This window comes from Phyllobates terribilis, unplaced genomic scaffold (assembly GCF_046119375.1).
Source record: "Phyllobates terribilis strain yellow unplaced genomic scaffold, ASM4611937v1 Scaffold_4__5_contigs__length_816908805, whole genome shotgun sequence".
Lineage (NCBI taxonomy): Eukaryota > Metazoa > Chordata > Amphibia > Anura > Dendrobatidae > Phyllobates > Phyllobates terribilis.
The window spans coordinates 707941266-707959279 of NW_027362764.1; the positions used below are offsets into that span (position 1 = coordinate 707941266).

The 18014-nt window shown below is 41.6% G+C and overlaps 1 protein-coding gene across 1 annotated transcript in view; it reads right to left on the reverse strand.

Moving 5' to 3' along the window:
• Window positions 1-18014, reverse strand: part of CPQ (carboxypeptidase Q) — a 727454-nt gene that overhangs the window by 653123 nt on the left and 56317 nt on the right. Inside the window, exon 2 of the mRNA XM_073679639.1 lies at window positions 10981-11434. Within this exon, the coding sequence (XP_073535740.1) occupies window positions 10981-11410 (430 nt within the window). The 5' untranslated portion in view covers window positions 11411-11434. The remainder of the gene's footprint in view (window positions 1-10980; window positions 11435-18014) is intronic.

Below are 18014 nucleotides of genomic sequence, written 5' to 3' on the forward strand. Positions count from 1 at the left end.
ATTTTTTTTTAGTCACAGTTCATAACAGTGTAGTGGTGTCCATAGCGACCAATCAGAGCACAGCTTTCATTTTACCTCAGCAGTATAAGAACTGAAAGCTGCACTATGTTTAGTTGCTATGAGGAGCAAAAGGCAGATTTTCTCTTAAGAGCTCCTAAGGCTGTGTGCCCACGATGCGTTTTTAATGTGTTTCCGCAGCGTTTTTGCAGCTGCAGAAATGCATTAAAAACGCTTGGTAGAAGGTTTGCCATGTCCCCCAATGATAATCCGCATGTGTTGTGCACATGCTGCGGAAATTTCCGCTGCGGATTATCATTGTGGAAAAAAACGCAGCACTACCAATTATTTTGCGGAAGCGCTGCGTTTTCGCCGCCATTGACTTGCATTAGAATGCGCCAATTCCGCAAGACTGCATCTGTACTTGTGTAATTGGCGCGTTCTAATGTGCGGATGGTACCCGGGTGTAGAGGACAGGAGACTCTCCTCCACACCCAGGTACCATTAAAAAAGCTGTAAAAAAAAGAATAAAAAATAAATGTATATTTACCTTCCGGCGGCCCGCGATGCGCTCGTCCTCCTTGCTTCCCGGCACTTCGCAGTGGATTAAAGGACCTGCGCTGACGGGTCACGTGACGCTGACGTCGGCAGATCTTTCAATCCAACGCTGCCGGCAAGGGAGAACGGAGTGCGCAGGACACGGGGAGCCATCGGAGGGTAAGTATACATTTATTTTTTTATTTTTAACCACTCTCTCGGGTCACACTATATAAATCCATGCCGTTTGCATGGATTTATATAGTGTGACCAAGTTGACAAGCATTTTCCAAGTGATGCTAAAATCGCTTGGAAAGCGCTTGTCAATCCGCACGCGGAAATGTCAGTGAATAACGCTCCATTTCCGCATGTCCCTGGCAGGAAAACGTATGTACAATCCGCATGTACAATCCGCATGTACAATCTGCATGTACAATCCGCATGCGTTTTTTTCTGCCAGGGAGATGCAGAAACGCTCAGGAAAAAATCCTGAGCATTTCTGCATTGTGGGCACATAGCCTAAGAGTGTGGTGGTATGCTTACCACGATTCCTTTCAGTATTTAGTGGTCATGGTGGATTAAAGCTTCTGTTTCTAACAACATGATCGAAATGGCTACAAGGGGATGTCGTAATTCACCCGACAACTTTTGCTACATTTGCTGTTGTTTTGTAGTGAAGAAACAACAAAGGAACATTACGTTAGAAAAGTGTATTACGCGTACTTTGGTGTAAAACTAAGTGATGAGGACAAGTCATTGGCTCCACATGTAGTGTTTTCTGTTTGTGTATAAGAACTCCGACAGTGGTCTAAAGGGAAGAAAGAGAGCTTTCGTTTTGGCGTGCCTATGATCTGGAGGGAACCACGAAATCATAATGACTGCTACTTTTGTATGTGTAATGTGGAGGGATTCAACCTTAAAAATAAGAAGAAAATGATATACTCAGACCTCCCGTCAGCGATTCGCCTTGTTCCTCACGGCCCAGGAATACCTGTCCCTTCACCTCCGGAGAAACAGGAGGATACACCTGATTCAGGAGATTCAGAACATGAAGAACAGGATTCTGACGAAAACTTCACTGAGAGAATCGGATCACACTAACATGACACTCGGGTCAAACTCTGACAGAGATTGAGCAGAGTGTCATTAGCATAATCGGCCCAATTCACTTGTATGAGAGAACATACGTAAGTGTGAACGAGCCCTTAGAGGGAGGACATGATGTTAGAGAAAGCAGAAAGACAACCACTGGTATTTTGTAGTAATGCAGGTGTGATGCCAGGAGACGGTGTATAATGGGGTGTCATCAGCATAGAGATTGTACTAAAAACCGAATTTACTGATGGTTTGTCCAATAGGAGACTTAAGACTGAACCCGGGGAACCCCGACAATAAGAGGAAGAGGAGCCAACAACAGAAACAGTGAAGAAGTGGTCAGAGAGGTCGGAGGAAAACCAAGAGAGGGCAGTATCTTTGTAATTTACTTTTATAAGAAGTAGGTGCTCAACTGGACACTTTTAATGTAATTGTATATTATATAATTATAATAAATGGTAGCACCTGTCCTCAACATATAAGGTGGTTCACGGCTTACTGCATCCTTTTCTGCTTATTATGTTAGAATCTTGCTTTAGACGTCTTTCACTCGTGAATAGTTTAATTTCCATCATTATTATTGGTACTTTTGACAGTGCACTTTGCACCCACACTCTGTTACAAGTCAATGGAATCATTTTGGATTTCTCCATATCCATTTGCAAACAGATGTGGTATAGCTATAATTACTCTTTTAATTGCATATTTATTGCCTTCCGCATTAATTTCTAGTTTTCTAAGGGAGTTACAAATTTCAAGCTACAATGGACATCCAGAAACAGTTTATTGTAAGTTGAGGGAGCATTGTAAATTCCTTATCAAGCTGCAACATAGAAATTCTTGGCAAAGTCATGTCAAAGATCTGGAGAGCATGACCCAGGTCATGGTTCTTGACAAATAAAACTGATAAGAAGTCTTTCTGTTCTAGCTACCTATCAAATATTACAGGCAAGTTTTTTTAAGTGATATGGAAAGTGACTCCTTCTTTCCTTTCTTCCAGTTTTATTGTAAAAGGACAATGAATTACTTTAAATTATATTTAGATTTGAGAGTCCTCAGTGGTTGATATCTTTTAATGGCTAACTGAAAAGATGGTAACAAATTGCAAGCTTTCCAAGCTACTCAGGTCTCTTCATCAGGCTAGTATAACAAAATCTGAAGAGTGATATATTTATACACAGCAAGACACAGAAATAATGCAAGAGATTAGACAATTGACGCAAAGCAGAACTATTAGTTGTGGCTGTAAATATTGGAATAGTTCATAAATAAGGAGTGTGAAAGTTTATTATCCTGTGATTAAAGTCGGGTCCATGGCTGTGATGCCCCCATAGGTCTAAGGAGCACATTCCTTAGTCGATATATAATGACATAAATCCATGCGACACATTCATTCCTGCTCTGAAGGTGTCAAAGGTCATCATGAGTTTATATTCCAAAACTTTTCTGTCTCTGAGATTTGAAATTACCATTTAATACCATGCAAACTGCCTCTTCAGAGAAAAAGAGGACTTGAACCCTATAGCGCCACCTATTTGAAGCAGCAATCCTACAATCCACAATCAACCCTTTAACGACTCATGCAATATGACTTAGGATACAAGCCAAATCAGAATCTCAATTTGCAGACACGGTGTTTTGGGCTGTTGGCCCTCGTCAGTGCAAAGTATGAGAACTGATTTGGCTAGGTGAAAGGCTCTGGACTGAGGTCTAAGGGCAGCACGGTGGCTCAGTAGTTAGCACTGCAGCCTTGCAGCGCTGGGGTCCTGGGTTCAAATCCCACCAAGGAAAACATCTGCAAGGAGTTTGTATGTTCTCCCCGTGTTTGCGTGGGTTTCCTCCGGGTTCTCCGGTTTCCTCTCACAGTCCAAAGACATACTGATAGGGAATTTAAATTGTGAGCCCAGATGGGGACAGCAATAATCATGTATGTAAAGCGCTGCAGAATATGTTAGCGCTATATAAAAATAAAGATGATTATTATTATTATTATTATAATGTTTCTCGTTGAGGATAGTGACACACCGGCTCTGGCATGCCAAGGAAGGAAGGCTTATTCGCCGTGCAATGCTCCTCTGGGAAATTTAATATGCAAATTGCCTCTTCAGTAATTTTAATACCAGTAATTTCATGTCCGTGATGCTGTGATCAGGGATACAAAAATGTTTTGCCACGGGTAGAACTATTCTTTTTTTCTCTTATTGTGTGGCAATAAGAATTCATCCTTGTTCTAAGTTTATGCCCCGTCTCCCCTACATATAGACCCCCAGCTGGACATTTGGTACATATAATTAAGTACACCACATTAGATGTGATGCAGCTGAAAGTACCTGGGATCTTGTAGTTCTTATGTGAGCTGGGGATCTTCATCTTGCCTGTGGTTATTATCAATGGACAGGTTTTACACTTTTTCTGGTTGCAGGGAAAGGTTCCTGTAGCTGGTGGAGATGACAGGGAGCTTCTGACAATGATGCTTGTTAGATTTGGGGGCTGCTTGAAACACAGAAGTGGGGGGTCTGGAAATATGGATTGTAATAGGGCATCTTTTTGTAGTAAAGGTTGTAGTTTCCGTGCAGCTCCCCTTAGAACCTCCAGGTTTGGATTGTAGGTGACTACTAGTGGCACCCGGTTGCTTTTTTGTTTACTTTTGTAATGTAGGAGATGATTTTATGATATTCTGGTGGCTCTTGTAATCTGATTCTCAATTGTTCTTGGATGGTGGCCCTGATTCAAAAAGGTCTTTCAGAGGCCTCCAAGGTGTTTGTCTCTATTCATAGGGTTGGAACATATCCGATTGTATCTGATGGCTTGGCTGTAGACAATAGAGTTTTTTACATGTTTTGGATGGAAACTGTCCCATTTAAGGTATGCTGGACGGTCGATTGGCTTCTGGTACAGGGATGTCTATTTCATTGTTCTGTAGCTTGATGATGGTGTCCAAAAAGTTAATTTCAGTATAGGAGTAGTTGAGTGTTAGGTTGATGGTGGGATGAAATTGATTAATCTGTTGCTCAGACTCCATCCAGATGATTAAAATATCGTCAATGTAACAGTATTAGGCCAGGGGCCTGATGGGGCATGAGGACAAAAAGTCACTTTCAAGCTTGGCCATGAAAAGATTTGCGTACTGTGGAGCCATTTTACTTCCCATCGCTACACCAGTCTCCTATAGATATAAGTTGTTATCAAATTCAAAGTAATTGTGGGTGAGGATGAATTTTGTAAGTTTCACAACAGAATCAGCATCAATTCCTGTATTTTCCATGAAGACTTTGCAGGCATTTAATCCATCCTAGTGTGGGATATTAGAGTACAAAGATTCCACATCTATGGTGGCCAGGATGGTTCCTTCTGGTAGAGGACCTATTGCTGCTAGTTTATTCAGTAGGTCAGTTGTGTCCTGAATGTAGCTGGGTGTATTCTTTACCAAGGGTTTAACACCTCCTTCTACTCATCCAGAAACTTGCTCAGTAAGGGTGGCCACATATGAAATAATTTGTTTTCCTGGATTTCCAGATTTGTGGATTTTGGGGAGCATATAGAATGTCCCTATTCTTGGACTCTCTGGTATCAGGTCATCGGCTCTTATGGATTCATCAGGCAGACAAGATACCAACTTGTTTAGTTCCTTGTAATAGTCCTGTGTAGAGTCAGACTCTAATTTTTTGTAGTAGCGTGTGTCCATCAGTTGTCTGTTTGCTTCCATTATGTGGTCTGATACATTCTTCTCATTATTGCACCACCATTGTCAGCAGGTTTAATGATGATTTCTTTGTTGGCTTTCAAAGATTGTATGGCTTTTCTCTCCTGGGCACTGATGTTGGATGCTTGTCTCCTGTTTGTGTCTATGATGGTGGATTTTATCAAATGTCTGAAGGAGTCTATATATTTATCCAAATGAGGGTTGCGTCCAGGTGGAGGTGTCCAGTCTGACCTCTTCTTGGCTGTCAAAATCCCTCTTCCTTCTGTTCGGGTGGGTTCTGAATCTTCTGTATCATTAAAATATTCCCTCAGGCGCAGTCTCCAGAAATAATTTTCCATATGACTGTAGAGTTCAGTCTTTTTTAGAGCCTTAGTAGGACAAAATGACAGTTCTCTAGAAAGCACCACCAGCTCCACTTTATTGGGTTTATAATCTGAGAGATTGATGACACAGTTAGATAGTTTTGTTTCTGGAATGGATAAATTGTCCAAATTGTCAGGTTTTGGCTTTGTTCTGTAACTGTTTGTATAGAGTCCTGAATTCAGGCACAATCTATGTAGTTCCTTTTCCTTGTTATGAATCAGAAGGGTCCGTAGTTTGTTGTAATTTTTGCTCTGTGTTCTCTGTAAGTGTTTTCCTCCAAGTTTACTTTTAATTAGACTTTTTGCTATTGATCATCGGTGAAAAAATGACTCTTAAATGTCAGAGCGAAAACAAATATTTACAATTTAATTTGCATTAATTACAGCTATAAAACCCCAATTAACTGATTGCATCTGCAGTCACCTTATTGAAATCAGTATCCCATAGAGGCAGCAATTTCTAGCCTTAAAGGGGTTGTCTGGGCTATGGACAAGAATCTGCAGTTACCTGGGATTCCCAGTGTGAGCAGACGGTAACATGGCTCAAAATGAGTGAATTGAGAGACACCAGAGGAGTCTAGCTGGGATGTGACTGCAAGTATGCAGGTATCATACACGCGGTCACGTGGAGTGGTCTTCCAGGGGTAAGATAACATCATTTTTAAATAATTTGCCTAATTATCTATCAAATGAGATGGAGCTTAATAACACTGAGAAACATTTTGCTAAGTGATCTGAATAGGATTTAAAAAGTAACCGGCGTTTAATTTTTAATCTAGTGAATGAATAGTATATGTGAAAAGAAGAAACTTTGTAATGTATCTTATCAGAGAAATCTGCTTTTTTCTTCACCAGGACTGATCAGTCATTTTCAAAATTCTGATTTTAAGGGTAAAATCTGTATTCAGTGAAGACAGATTCTCCCATTACTGAGATAGAAGATGACAGCTGCTACTGATGATATTCTATGTAGACGGGAGGAAGGAGATCTGCCTCTAGCTCCTAACCCCTGTAGTTATGGCATGTCAGAAGATCAATTTGAGATTGATTTCCTATATAAGCTAAACAAGTCACAAGCTAAATAGTATTCTTGCCTTCTGGGAAACAAGTAGTTTGCATCATTATATCCCATGAAGCATTCATGTTTTCTCTGAAGGGGATGTCCATTCACACCATATTAATTAGCTATCTGTGGGATAGGTCATCCATACAAAATCGGTGGGGGTCCGACACCCCCACGGATATCACATTGATGACCTATCCTGTGGAAAGGTCATGAAAATGGTTTAACCAGACAACCAGGCTGCCCCCCAGCACCGCATTAAGGTTGTTTAATTCAGGAAAGTACCCTAAAATAGCCATCTGCAAATGGGCGTCTGGCACGGATAATATCATAATGTCATAATGCAAGGCTTGTTAAAGGGAATCTATCACCAGGTGTTTGCCACCTCATATTACAGCAGTAAAATGTAGAGACAGAGACTCTGATTCCAACGATGTATCACTTAGTTTACTGGGTGCTGCAGTTGTGACACAGAGTTTTTAGATGTAGCAGAGCTTAGAAAGCTAACCCCATCCGCACTACAACTTTCTGGGTACATTGTCTATTGACACTGATCTGCTTATCAGAGGAGGGGGCGTGGCCAGACCGCTTGCCACAAGTCAGCTGGTCTGGGCAGTGATAATCTCCTGGTGATAAAGCACTAATTGTACGGAAACAACATCACACAGCTTAATAAGTGACACATCCCTGAAATCTGAATTTCAACCCCTACTTCATGCTGTCCTTGGATTACATAGCAAAAACCTGCTGCTAACAGATTCCCTTTAATAGGCTGCAAGTTGACTTACTTGGTGGCGCCAGAACGGATAGACCTTGTGATGAGCCGACTTGTTGATTTCGATATTTTGGCTGGACGTCCACCTCTTGACTTTTGAATGGATAGACAGACTTCATTTCGTATTCTTCCAACTGTCATGGCACTCACATGATGCAGTTTGGCAATTTTCTTGGCCGAGAGACCGCTATCGACGAGCTAGATGATGCTGTTTCTCTTTTCTTGGGAAATCTTCTTCATGGCTGGCCAGTGACCTTTTGCTTGGGAATCAACCTAGTAACACACTGAGCTGTTAGGGAATGTGAGAACAGGTTGTATTTTGTAGTATACAGGAAGAAAGAGATTTTTCCAGCACCAGGAGCAAAACAGTAACAATTAGTTATCCAGACAAGAATCTGGATAACTAATCATATGCTTAAAAACTAATCAAATTTATGTATGAGATAGCCAAGATGAGTTTCTACAAAGTGATGGTAGTCTCAAGTTGGAAGCAGTAGTGGATGGTGAGATATGGAGCCTGAAAGTCAAAACTTCCAAACATAGTTAACCTTTTGCTTGTCAGTGTATTTAGGAATTTATTTATAACATTTCTTTTAGTTATGTATGGTGTTTTTTTCCTGGAGAACCCCTTTAAATAGATCTAGATGTATGCATCATGCTCACCATTAATTTAAAATACTTTTAAGCAACTAACAGTCATAGAATATATAAAATGATGGCGCACGGGATATTTGAGAAAGTCAAACGCAAAATAAAAATGAACATATATAACAATAGAACTTCACAATAAGTCACGATATGCCGCCTTGTATACTCCTGCATTGTGCGCCGAGAACAATACTGGGTAATGCTTGTTTTGGTTTTGTCACCTTAGCTTGAGTTCTGTCTAAATTAGCTGTCAGGGGAGTAAGCGCGGCCTGTCTTCTGTGAACGCTCAGATGATTTAGAAACATTCGTCACCCCCAAAGGGTTCATATTGTCATCCATCCTTTATTTTCTATTTTTATTACTAATATGCTTTCTTTACATGTGTTCCCTGCCTGGGGCCGCTACAATGCACTTCTCACTTTTGTAGTTGGAACAATGGCCGCCCTGTTACCTGATTTGCCCTATTTCGTTACTATACTTTACATTTTTTACTAGATATTTACTAGGCAAACATTTGCTTCTATGCTAGACCTCAGTTTATGGTTCGGGCTGCACCCCTAACAGGGCCAACGCACGGTGGGCCACAGAAAAACGGAACTCTGTTTCTTGCTGAGAGAAACAATACTCGCAGTCATGATCCATTAACGGTGCACGGAACTGCTGGATTTCATCCGTTTACCCAATTGTGTTCAATGTTTTCAGCATTACAATCCACCCATAGGTACCAAATGCCGAGTTTTGGATGTTGAAGTGGCCAGTGGTGTAACTTGAAATTTGTGGACCCCAGTTCAAAATCTCCAACAGGGTCCTCAACTATCAAGGGTCTATAATAGTATTGGTCTTCTCATATGGGCCAAAAGTGACCTTTTGGTCTCCACCAATGACAGGGGCATTTAAAGGTGTTGTCCACTACCTGTATAACCCCCTGCTGCACAGGCGATGCTCCAGAGATGTTGGCTCCCGAGGCTTGCGTAACACTGTTATGTCACATGAGCCCTGCAGCCAGTCAGCGGCTGCTATTGGGCTAATGTGTTCTTACTACTCCCGCTTATCTGAGGTTTGTGAACGAATTTTGGTGCAGTCTTTCATATAATGCAAATATGAACTTGGTTATTGAATACTTGTACCTAGTTAGCTTCAATGACTTCCAGTAATTATTCATTATATAGTCCAATATTATTACACATTAATAGATAACTCAGCCTCATGTGCATGGTTGTATTACTGCTATGTACAAACTTAAGAGTTGTATGGAGCCATAATGGGGCTCCCATATACTTTTGTACATCCATATTTCCCCAAACATTGTACCGAAGCATATAAAGTTTTTTTTTATTTTATAATCAAATTTATAAGAAATCCAACAAAAATAAAATATGATATATTCCCTTACATGACATATTACAAAGCCATTATCCCCGAGAAGCATCTCACACAGCCATATGGCGACACACAAAACATGTAACTGCATTGTACAACATGCTCTTTCTTACTGATCACAGCTCTGCCTTGTGCATGAAGCCTTTAAAGAGGACCTGTCATTTTTCATAAAACATGTAATTTTTCTGGAAAAATCCAGCAACTGCAAAAAAAAATATTTTTTATATATAAAACATCACATTTATTTGGATATGGCTAAAAACAAAGAAAAAATGAAGATAATATAAAATAACATGGTGGACAACGGGTCTACATGTTTCAAGTTTTACAGACCTGGTCAAGAGAAAGGGCCTGTAAGGTTCGAAAGGCGTAGATCCAGTGTCTACCATGTTATATTATATTATCTTCATTTTTTCTTTGTTTTAGCCATATCCAAATAAATGTGATGTTTTATATATAAGAAATATTTTTCTGCGGTTCCTGGATTTTTTCAATATTTCTTCCACGGTTTCCGCTCAGGAGCCAGCCTGATCCTTATGTGCACCGCATCCTCCTTCCATATATCTTCTACACCGGTGATGAACTGTTTTTCTTATGTAATTTTTCTACCTGGTATAAATCCCGCTGTTCTCCTGAATCTGGTATGGTTTTCTTTTTGTTCGTGCACCTCTGTGTTCCTGAGATATGGCCCTCTATTTCTTGTATATAAAAAGGCTTTTAGTCAATTGGGCATGTTCTTCAAGAAAACTCAAACAGAGAAGAGTAAAGGACCACACCCACTTGCCTAACAAGACTAGATTTGCATATAAAAAAAGAGGAGGCCATATCTCGGGAATGGAGAGGAGCAGAACTGAAAGAAAAACTACGCCAGATTCAGGAGAACAGTGGCATCTATCACCAGGTAACAAAATGATATATTTATGGCAAGTGACGGGTCCTCTTTATGTTTGGGATGCAACTTAAAAATAAGATCGGCAACTGGTTACCGTTTTATAGTTCAGTTACACAGGTCAGGATTCCAGCGGCAATTAAGCTAGCAAGTGTAGTGACATTATATATGGTCTTCACTAAGAAGGCGGTCCTCACTGGATTCAGTGGGGGCATGTCTTTAGGCTGCTCTGCATTATTATCCTATGAGCTATGCCCCTTGATACACATCATAAAAATCAGCACTAAATAAAAAGGCTCACATCTCAGGAACCGTATGTTGGATTTCGAAAAAACAAAAAACGTAATACCCAGGGGAGCAGCGGGAATAAAATGGACACAAAAATTGGTCACTTTTGACATGATGCCAGGTCCCCTTTAAGATATATGTTATATAGATAAATAAATATGATGTAGTTTTGATGTGGAGTCAGGGGATGGAACAGGAATTGACAGGAAATAAGTAATCTCCTTGTTCAAACTTGCGCCATACCTTCCACTGGAGTCCCAACACTGCCTCCAAGTCCAAGTATAGCCAGATTTTTCTTCCGTGGCTGGATCATCATGGCCAACTCTTTTCCACGTTCCCAGTGAGGGATTTTGACAGGTTCTAGTGACACATTCTGTAACTTGTCCTCTTGCAGGGCATTATACATGTACTTAATTGCATTTTTGAGATTATCAGAGCCGCTGACTCTGTTCCCAATGGTGTCAACAAAGAGTGCCAACCTCTCGTAGGATCTGTTCTGGGCGTTGCCATAGACGGCAAGGTCAATAATGGATTTAGCGATTTCTTTATAGTTGGCAACCTCCTTTTTTATCTGTTCTAACTTTCTTGGACTGAACTTATGTTGATTGCCGATCTCTACACAAATAGACAGAATAGAAAGCATAAGCCCGCTAGTCAATACAGAAGGCGTCATCCTACTTCTTCCTATGAAGGAGCCCTATGAGAGAAGAAAAGCAGAATTTGCTAAATTAGTCTCCGGAAAAATAATGTTAGTTTAAGAAGTCATTACAATACTACACTGAATTATAGGGGGTTTCCAGCTGTAGGAAAACATTCTGGTAGCTGATTATAGTACAAAATAGCACATGTTCATATACAAACATTTAACCCCCTCCAACCTTGGCCAATTTCCTTTTTTTAGCTTTTTCTTTCATCCCCTTCTTCCAAGAGCCATAACTTTTTTTGTGCCACATACCCATGTAAAGGCTTGTTGTTTGCAAGATGAGTTGTAATTTTGGATGACACTATTTATTTTACCATATAATGTACTGAAAAATGAAAAAATTCCAAATGCGGTGAAGTTGTGAAAAAAAAAATACAGTTCCGCTATTGTTTTTTTGGTTTGTATTTTGTAGTGCTTAGTGTGCAGCAAAAATTACCCGCCATTGATTCTTCAGGTCAGTATGATTATGGGGATACCAAATTTATATATTTTGTGGTTACATTTTTTTTAGAAATTTGTAAAAGAAAATAAGTAAATAAAATATTTGTTTTTTTGTTGTCATTTTTGAGACTGAAATACTTTATTTTTCTGTTGTGGAGTGTTATGGGCTTTGCAGAGGGACCCAGCAAGACTGGCGCCAAACCAGCAAAGGTGCAGCCACAGACGCACTTGGCACAAGCAGCCAAGCTAGGGGAGCCCTTGAGGGCCGAGAATACTCTTCACCCAGCTCCCAGTAAATAGAAGGGGGACTTTGGCAGAGCCCTTCCCAGGACCACTGTCGCCAGACAGCTGGCATCTGGTGAAGTGGCTGGTGCCTAGTCAATAACCAGATGAGTACCTCTGCAAGAACCCCAGGAAGTGTAACTAGAAGAAAAAATTAGAAAACCACTGAAAAGATAGCAAACCTAATGCTAGCACCACTCTCTATTACAGCACATGGAACTGTAATAAACAGCAAGGCACTGAGCAGGATTATATAGCTTTCCTAATGATCAGGTGTTGAATACCTCTCAATCATCCCCAGACAGCCACTCCCTGCTAGCTTGCACAGCACTACCATTGCTTAGCACGTACCAGACAAAAGCAGTGTCCTGCATTGCCTGGCAACTGGGAAATCGGTGACAGACACGGTATCCCGCGTCCTCACACATTCTACAACACCAGAACCTGATGCTCGAAAACATTGGGAAAGTCTCCATGCACACAATGGCGGCGCTGCGACCGGAGTAACACAGCACGGGACCTGCTCTATTGCCAGGTGGGGGCACAGAACCACGATTCCTAACATGGAGTTTGTTTCTTGCCTGGTGAGCTGGTGTTTTTATTGATTCCATTTTTCGGATACTTACAATATTTTGATAGCCTTTTTTTTTGTATTTTTTGATAGTGTTCGGTGACAGAAAAACTGTGATTTTTTTTGCTTTATTGCATTTATCATACAAGTTAAATATATATTTTTTTAATAAATTGGACTTTTGTGAATGTGGTGAAACCAAATATTTTAGTTTTAATATTCCTTTACATTTAAATGGGGGGGGGGGAAGATGTTTATTTTTTTTTTTAAATTACTCGTATTAATAGTTTTTTTTATGCTAGAAAACTATAGTATTGCAGAGACCCAGATCGAGCACAAAGATGGCAGCTATGGGGGCAAGGCCATCACCAAATCTACGTGCAATCCTTATATTTAAACCAAAAGAAATGAACTGGGGTCAAGTTGGTGTGCATGCAAAATAGAAGCATGTTCAGACTGACTAAAAAACACAGAAACCAAAACAGAAACAAAATAAATAAATACCCTGCTGTAAATAAATAAGTAAAAGCAATAGTGCATATAAATAACATTGGGTACTTAGTAAACACTGTTTTTGATCAAAAAAAGCATAGAAGTCATCCCACCAACATCAAGATGTACCCAAGTTTGGGTGGCCACCCTTCATTTGAGCTGGATATCACATTTAAAAAAGCTTCTCACTAGTTGTGTGTCCATGTTTGGGACCGGGTCCTTCTCAGTCCTTATTCACCCAGGACGTCACTATGACCTTGGGTACACCTTGACGTTGGTGGGATGGCTTCTATGCTTTTTTTGATTAAAAACGGTGTTTACTAAGTACCCAATGTTATTTATATGCACTATTGCTTTTACTTAACTTTAAGTAAACTTTAACTTCTTCCTGACATCCATACATGTATGACCCATGTTGCATGAAGGTGTATGGAGCCTATTTGGGAGCTGAGCCAACAAATGCGATGGGTGCCGGCTGTGATATACAGGAGTCTCCTGCCAAAGCGTTTCATTTCATTCAAATGTCGATGGATAGTTTGCGCTGACACTGATGCACCCTGAGCCTGCAGAAGCTTGAATTTCTTTGGAACTTGATTGGGGCTTCATATCCATCAGAGTATCCGGCGTTGCAAACTTCCATCAATTTTTCTCTGCTGTCCATGTCCAGGGCGATTAGTTACAGTGCCATGGGTTGTAAACATCAAGATCTCTGGAGATGGACTTGTAACCTGGAGATTGTTAATACTTTTCAACAATTTTTGGTTCTCAAGTCCTCAGACAGTTCTCTTCTCCTCTTTCTGTTCTCCATGCTTAGTGTGGCACACACAGATCCACAATGCAAAGACTGAGTCAACTTCTCCCCTTTTCATATTTTCAGGTAAGATTTTCATATTGCCCACACCTGTTACTTGCCAAAGGTGAGCTTGAATGAGCATCACATGCTTGAAACAAAGTTGTTTACTCACATTTTTGGAAAGATGCCAAACAATTTTGTCTGGCCCATTTTTGGGGTATTGTGCGAAATGATGTCCACTTTGCCTTTTTCCTCAGCTTTTTTGTGTTGTTCCAATACACAAAAGAAATAAACATGTGTATAATAAACATGTGTAATTGAAATAATTTTCTGGGAGAAATGCTTCATTTTCTGGAACAAATTCAAGGGTGCCAACACTTTCGGCCATGATTGCTGTGGTAGATCGGCTCACTTGGTTGCACATAGAGGTAGACACAGGAACACTGTCTCTTTAAATCTTCCATTGTGGTTTATTAAGGGAACTGAATAAACTATGGCAACATTAGCAAAACAAACACGGCCTTCCTGGCCTAACAGGAAAACAAAACATAACATATGGCACAGCCCTTGTTGTTACGGGTAACCGCCCGCTTCAGGAACAAACAACCCAAGTTTTAGCTTTCCTTCACATGACAAAACCAGCTCCAGAGCTTGTGCCTCCAGACCCAACCCACACCAAATCCTCTAAAAGGCTGGGAATTTATCCTCTGATCTCCTCCCTCTCTACGGGTGTTTAACCAGCCTAGCACTAAATATGGCTGATTAAGGAGTAACTCGTTTATCCATGAAATGGTTAATGATAAGGGGAGGGCTGTTACAGAGCTGGAGGGAATATTGAAAATCTTTAGAGACTTTTATAAAAAACTTTACTCCTCGGAAGGGATAGTAGCAATTGAGGAAATTGATAAATTTGTGGGTTTTGTATCGCTCCCTAAACTCAATAATGAGAGCAGAGAGAAGTTGGACTCCCCCATTACTGTGGAGGAGATGGAGATTGCTCTGCATGGCATGACTAATGAGAAGGCCCCGGGTGTGGATGGTCTACTGTCAGAAGTATACAAGCAATTTGATGAACTTTTGGTGCCTAAATTATTAAAACTTTTTGAAGAGGCCAATGAGAGAGGGTTGTTGCCGGCTTCTATGAGGGAGGCGGTGATAGTGGTGACTCCCAAGGAGGGGAAGGACCCTAGAATACCTGATTCATATAGACCAATCTCTTTATTGACAACTGATGTTAAAATCCTGGCCAAAGTCTTGGCTAATAGGTTGACTGGGGTCATTTCTTCCTTGATACATCCTGATCAATCGGGATTCATGCCTAACAGATCTACTGCGGTAAATATAAGAAGATTGTATCTCAATCTCCAATTGCAGGCTGATAACCCAGGTCGAAGAGCAATTGCCTCACTGGATGCCCAAAGGCGTTTGATAGCGTACAATGGGAATATTTATGGAGAGTCATGCAAAAATTCGGTTTTGGACCAAGGTTTATCGAGTGGGTGCAATTGTTGTATTCACAACCTACGACTAAAATTAGAGTTAAAGGAGCGATATCCCCCTTGTTCCATTTGGGCAGGGGAACCAGACAGGGATTTCCACTGTCGCCACTCCTCTTTGCCATGGCAATCGAGCCTCTGGCTGCAGCCATCAGGGAAACGAAGGAGGTTCAAGGGTTCAAGTATGGAATATTAGAGGAAAAAATTGCTCTGTATGCGGATGATCTCTTATTGTTTCTAGGTGATCCATCTGAGTCATTGGGTTATGTCATGCAGATAATTGAGAGATTTGGGGCGTTATCGGGGCTGAAGATTAACTGGTCCAAATCAGTTTTGTTTAAGGTGGATCGAGAAGTGGAATTGACAGATAGTGAAAAGGAAGTCAATAATTTGCAGTGTAAAAAAGTATTTAAATATTTGGGAATACAAGTATCTTTACCGGTATCAGATTATCTCAATATCAATTTATCACCATTACTTCAAAAATTGAAAGCCAAAATAGAAATATGGTCTAAGCTACATATAATGGTAATAGGGAGAATAAACCTTTTTAAAATGATCTTGATGCCCAAGCTGTTGTATATCCTACATAATGCTCCTATGTGGATATCCAAAAAGAGATTTAAGTCTTTAAATGTGATGATCAGAGCTTTGGTATGGGGGAAGAAGCAGGCAAGAATAAGATTAGAAATTCTTCAAAGACCCAAAGATGAGGGCGGATTGGCGCTGCCAAATCCGGAAATATATTTCCTGGCGGCTCAGAGTCAACATTTTAGAGGGTGGTCATGTTCTGGATTTGGTGGATCAATTAAAAGAATATTGGAGCACTCCATGGAGGAAAGACAGATACTTGAGGGCCTGGAGGGAGGAGACATGAAAAGGTTGGGAGAAAAAATGCCTACAATAGATCTTATACATAAAACCTGGAATACATTAAAAAAGGTGAGGGGAGTAAGGGGTCTGACCAAGTTTACACCTATATGGAATAATAATAATCTCCCAGAGATACAAAAAATTGGTACTATAAGAGAGTGGATAGGGAGAGGAATTAATTTTATGTATCAAATAATGGAGGGGGAAGAACTTAAACCTTTCTCGCAGTTGCAGAAGGAATTCTTATTGCCAAAAACAGAATGGTATCACTATGGGCAGGTTAAACATGCAATTAAATCCCAAAGAGCCAAACAACGACTGGTAGTGGAAGCAGATCTAGTATTGGAATAAATTTGTCAGGAGGGGGGTACCAGGGGAGTGATCTCAGGCATGTATAGAGATTTGCTGCATACATTTCTCCTGGAGTTTCCATTGAGAGCTAAAAGTAAATGTGAATAGGAAGTGGGATGTATAAGAGATGACATTTGGGAAAATATCCTGGAGTATATACCTAAGCTTTCCATGAGCGAACCTGCAAGATTGTCACACATTTATGTAATTCATAGAGTTTATAGGTCACCAGTAATAATGCATAAAATGGAACTGAGGGCGAACTCAGAGTGCCCGAGATGTGGAAAAAGGGAGGCGGGTGTAACGGGTCTGGGAGGCGGAACCTCTGAGCTACTATACAAGGGGGCGGTCCTTGTAAGGGAGCGGGTGGCGACCAGGGTAGACGGGCAGGCAGTCACAGCAGGTGACTGGGACAGTCTCTGAATGAACGGACAGGAGGTCACAGCAAGTGACCGGGGCAGTCTCTGGATGAACGGGCAGGAGGTCACGGCAAGTGACCGGGGCAGTCTCTGGATGAACGGGCAGGAGGTCACGGCAAGTGACCGGGGCAGTCTCTGGATGAACGGGCAGGAGGTCACGGCAAGTGACCGGGGCAGTCTCTGGATGAACGGGCAGGAGGTCACGGCAATGACCGGGGCAGTCTCTGGATAAAGGGTTGGTACGACCTGTGGCGGCTGATGGTAGACGTGAGCACCCAGGTGAGCAGGCGAGAGTCTCTGGATAAACGGGTGGTCACAGCATGTGACGGCGGAGCCTCCAGGAAGACCAACAGACAGGCAGCAGATGAGCGCTCCCAGGTGAGCGGGCAGAAGTCTCTGGACAGGCGGGTGGTCACAGCACGTGACGGCAGAGCCTCCAGGTAGGCTAGCAGACAGGCAGCAGATGAGCGCTCCCAGGTGAGCGGGAAGGAGTCACTGGACAGGCAGGTGGTCACAGCACGTGACGGCAGAGCCTCCAGGTAGGCTAGCAGGCAGGTAGTTGATGTGCGCTCCCAGGTGAGCGGGCAAGCTGGTCCTTAGACAGACTGACAGGAGTAGTAAGGCAGACCGTCGGACCTCAGGCTAGCAGGCAGGTAGCAGGAATATCGGGCAGGAAACAGACAGCAAACTGGCAGGACTCTGGCAGGAATCAGGCAGGTAACTGGCAACGGGACCTGAGGGCTGAAGCAGAGTAGTGAACAGTGCAACAACATTGCTCGGGCACCTCCATTTTGGAGGAGGTGCCTTATATATGGTGAAGTCCTCCGGCCATTGGCCGGGGACTCCTTAGGACGGC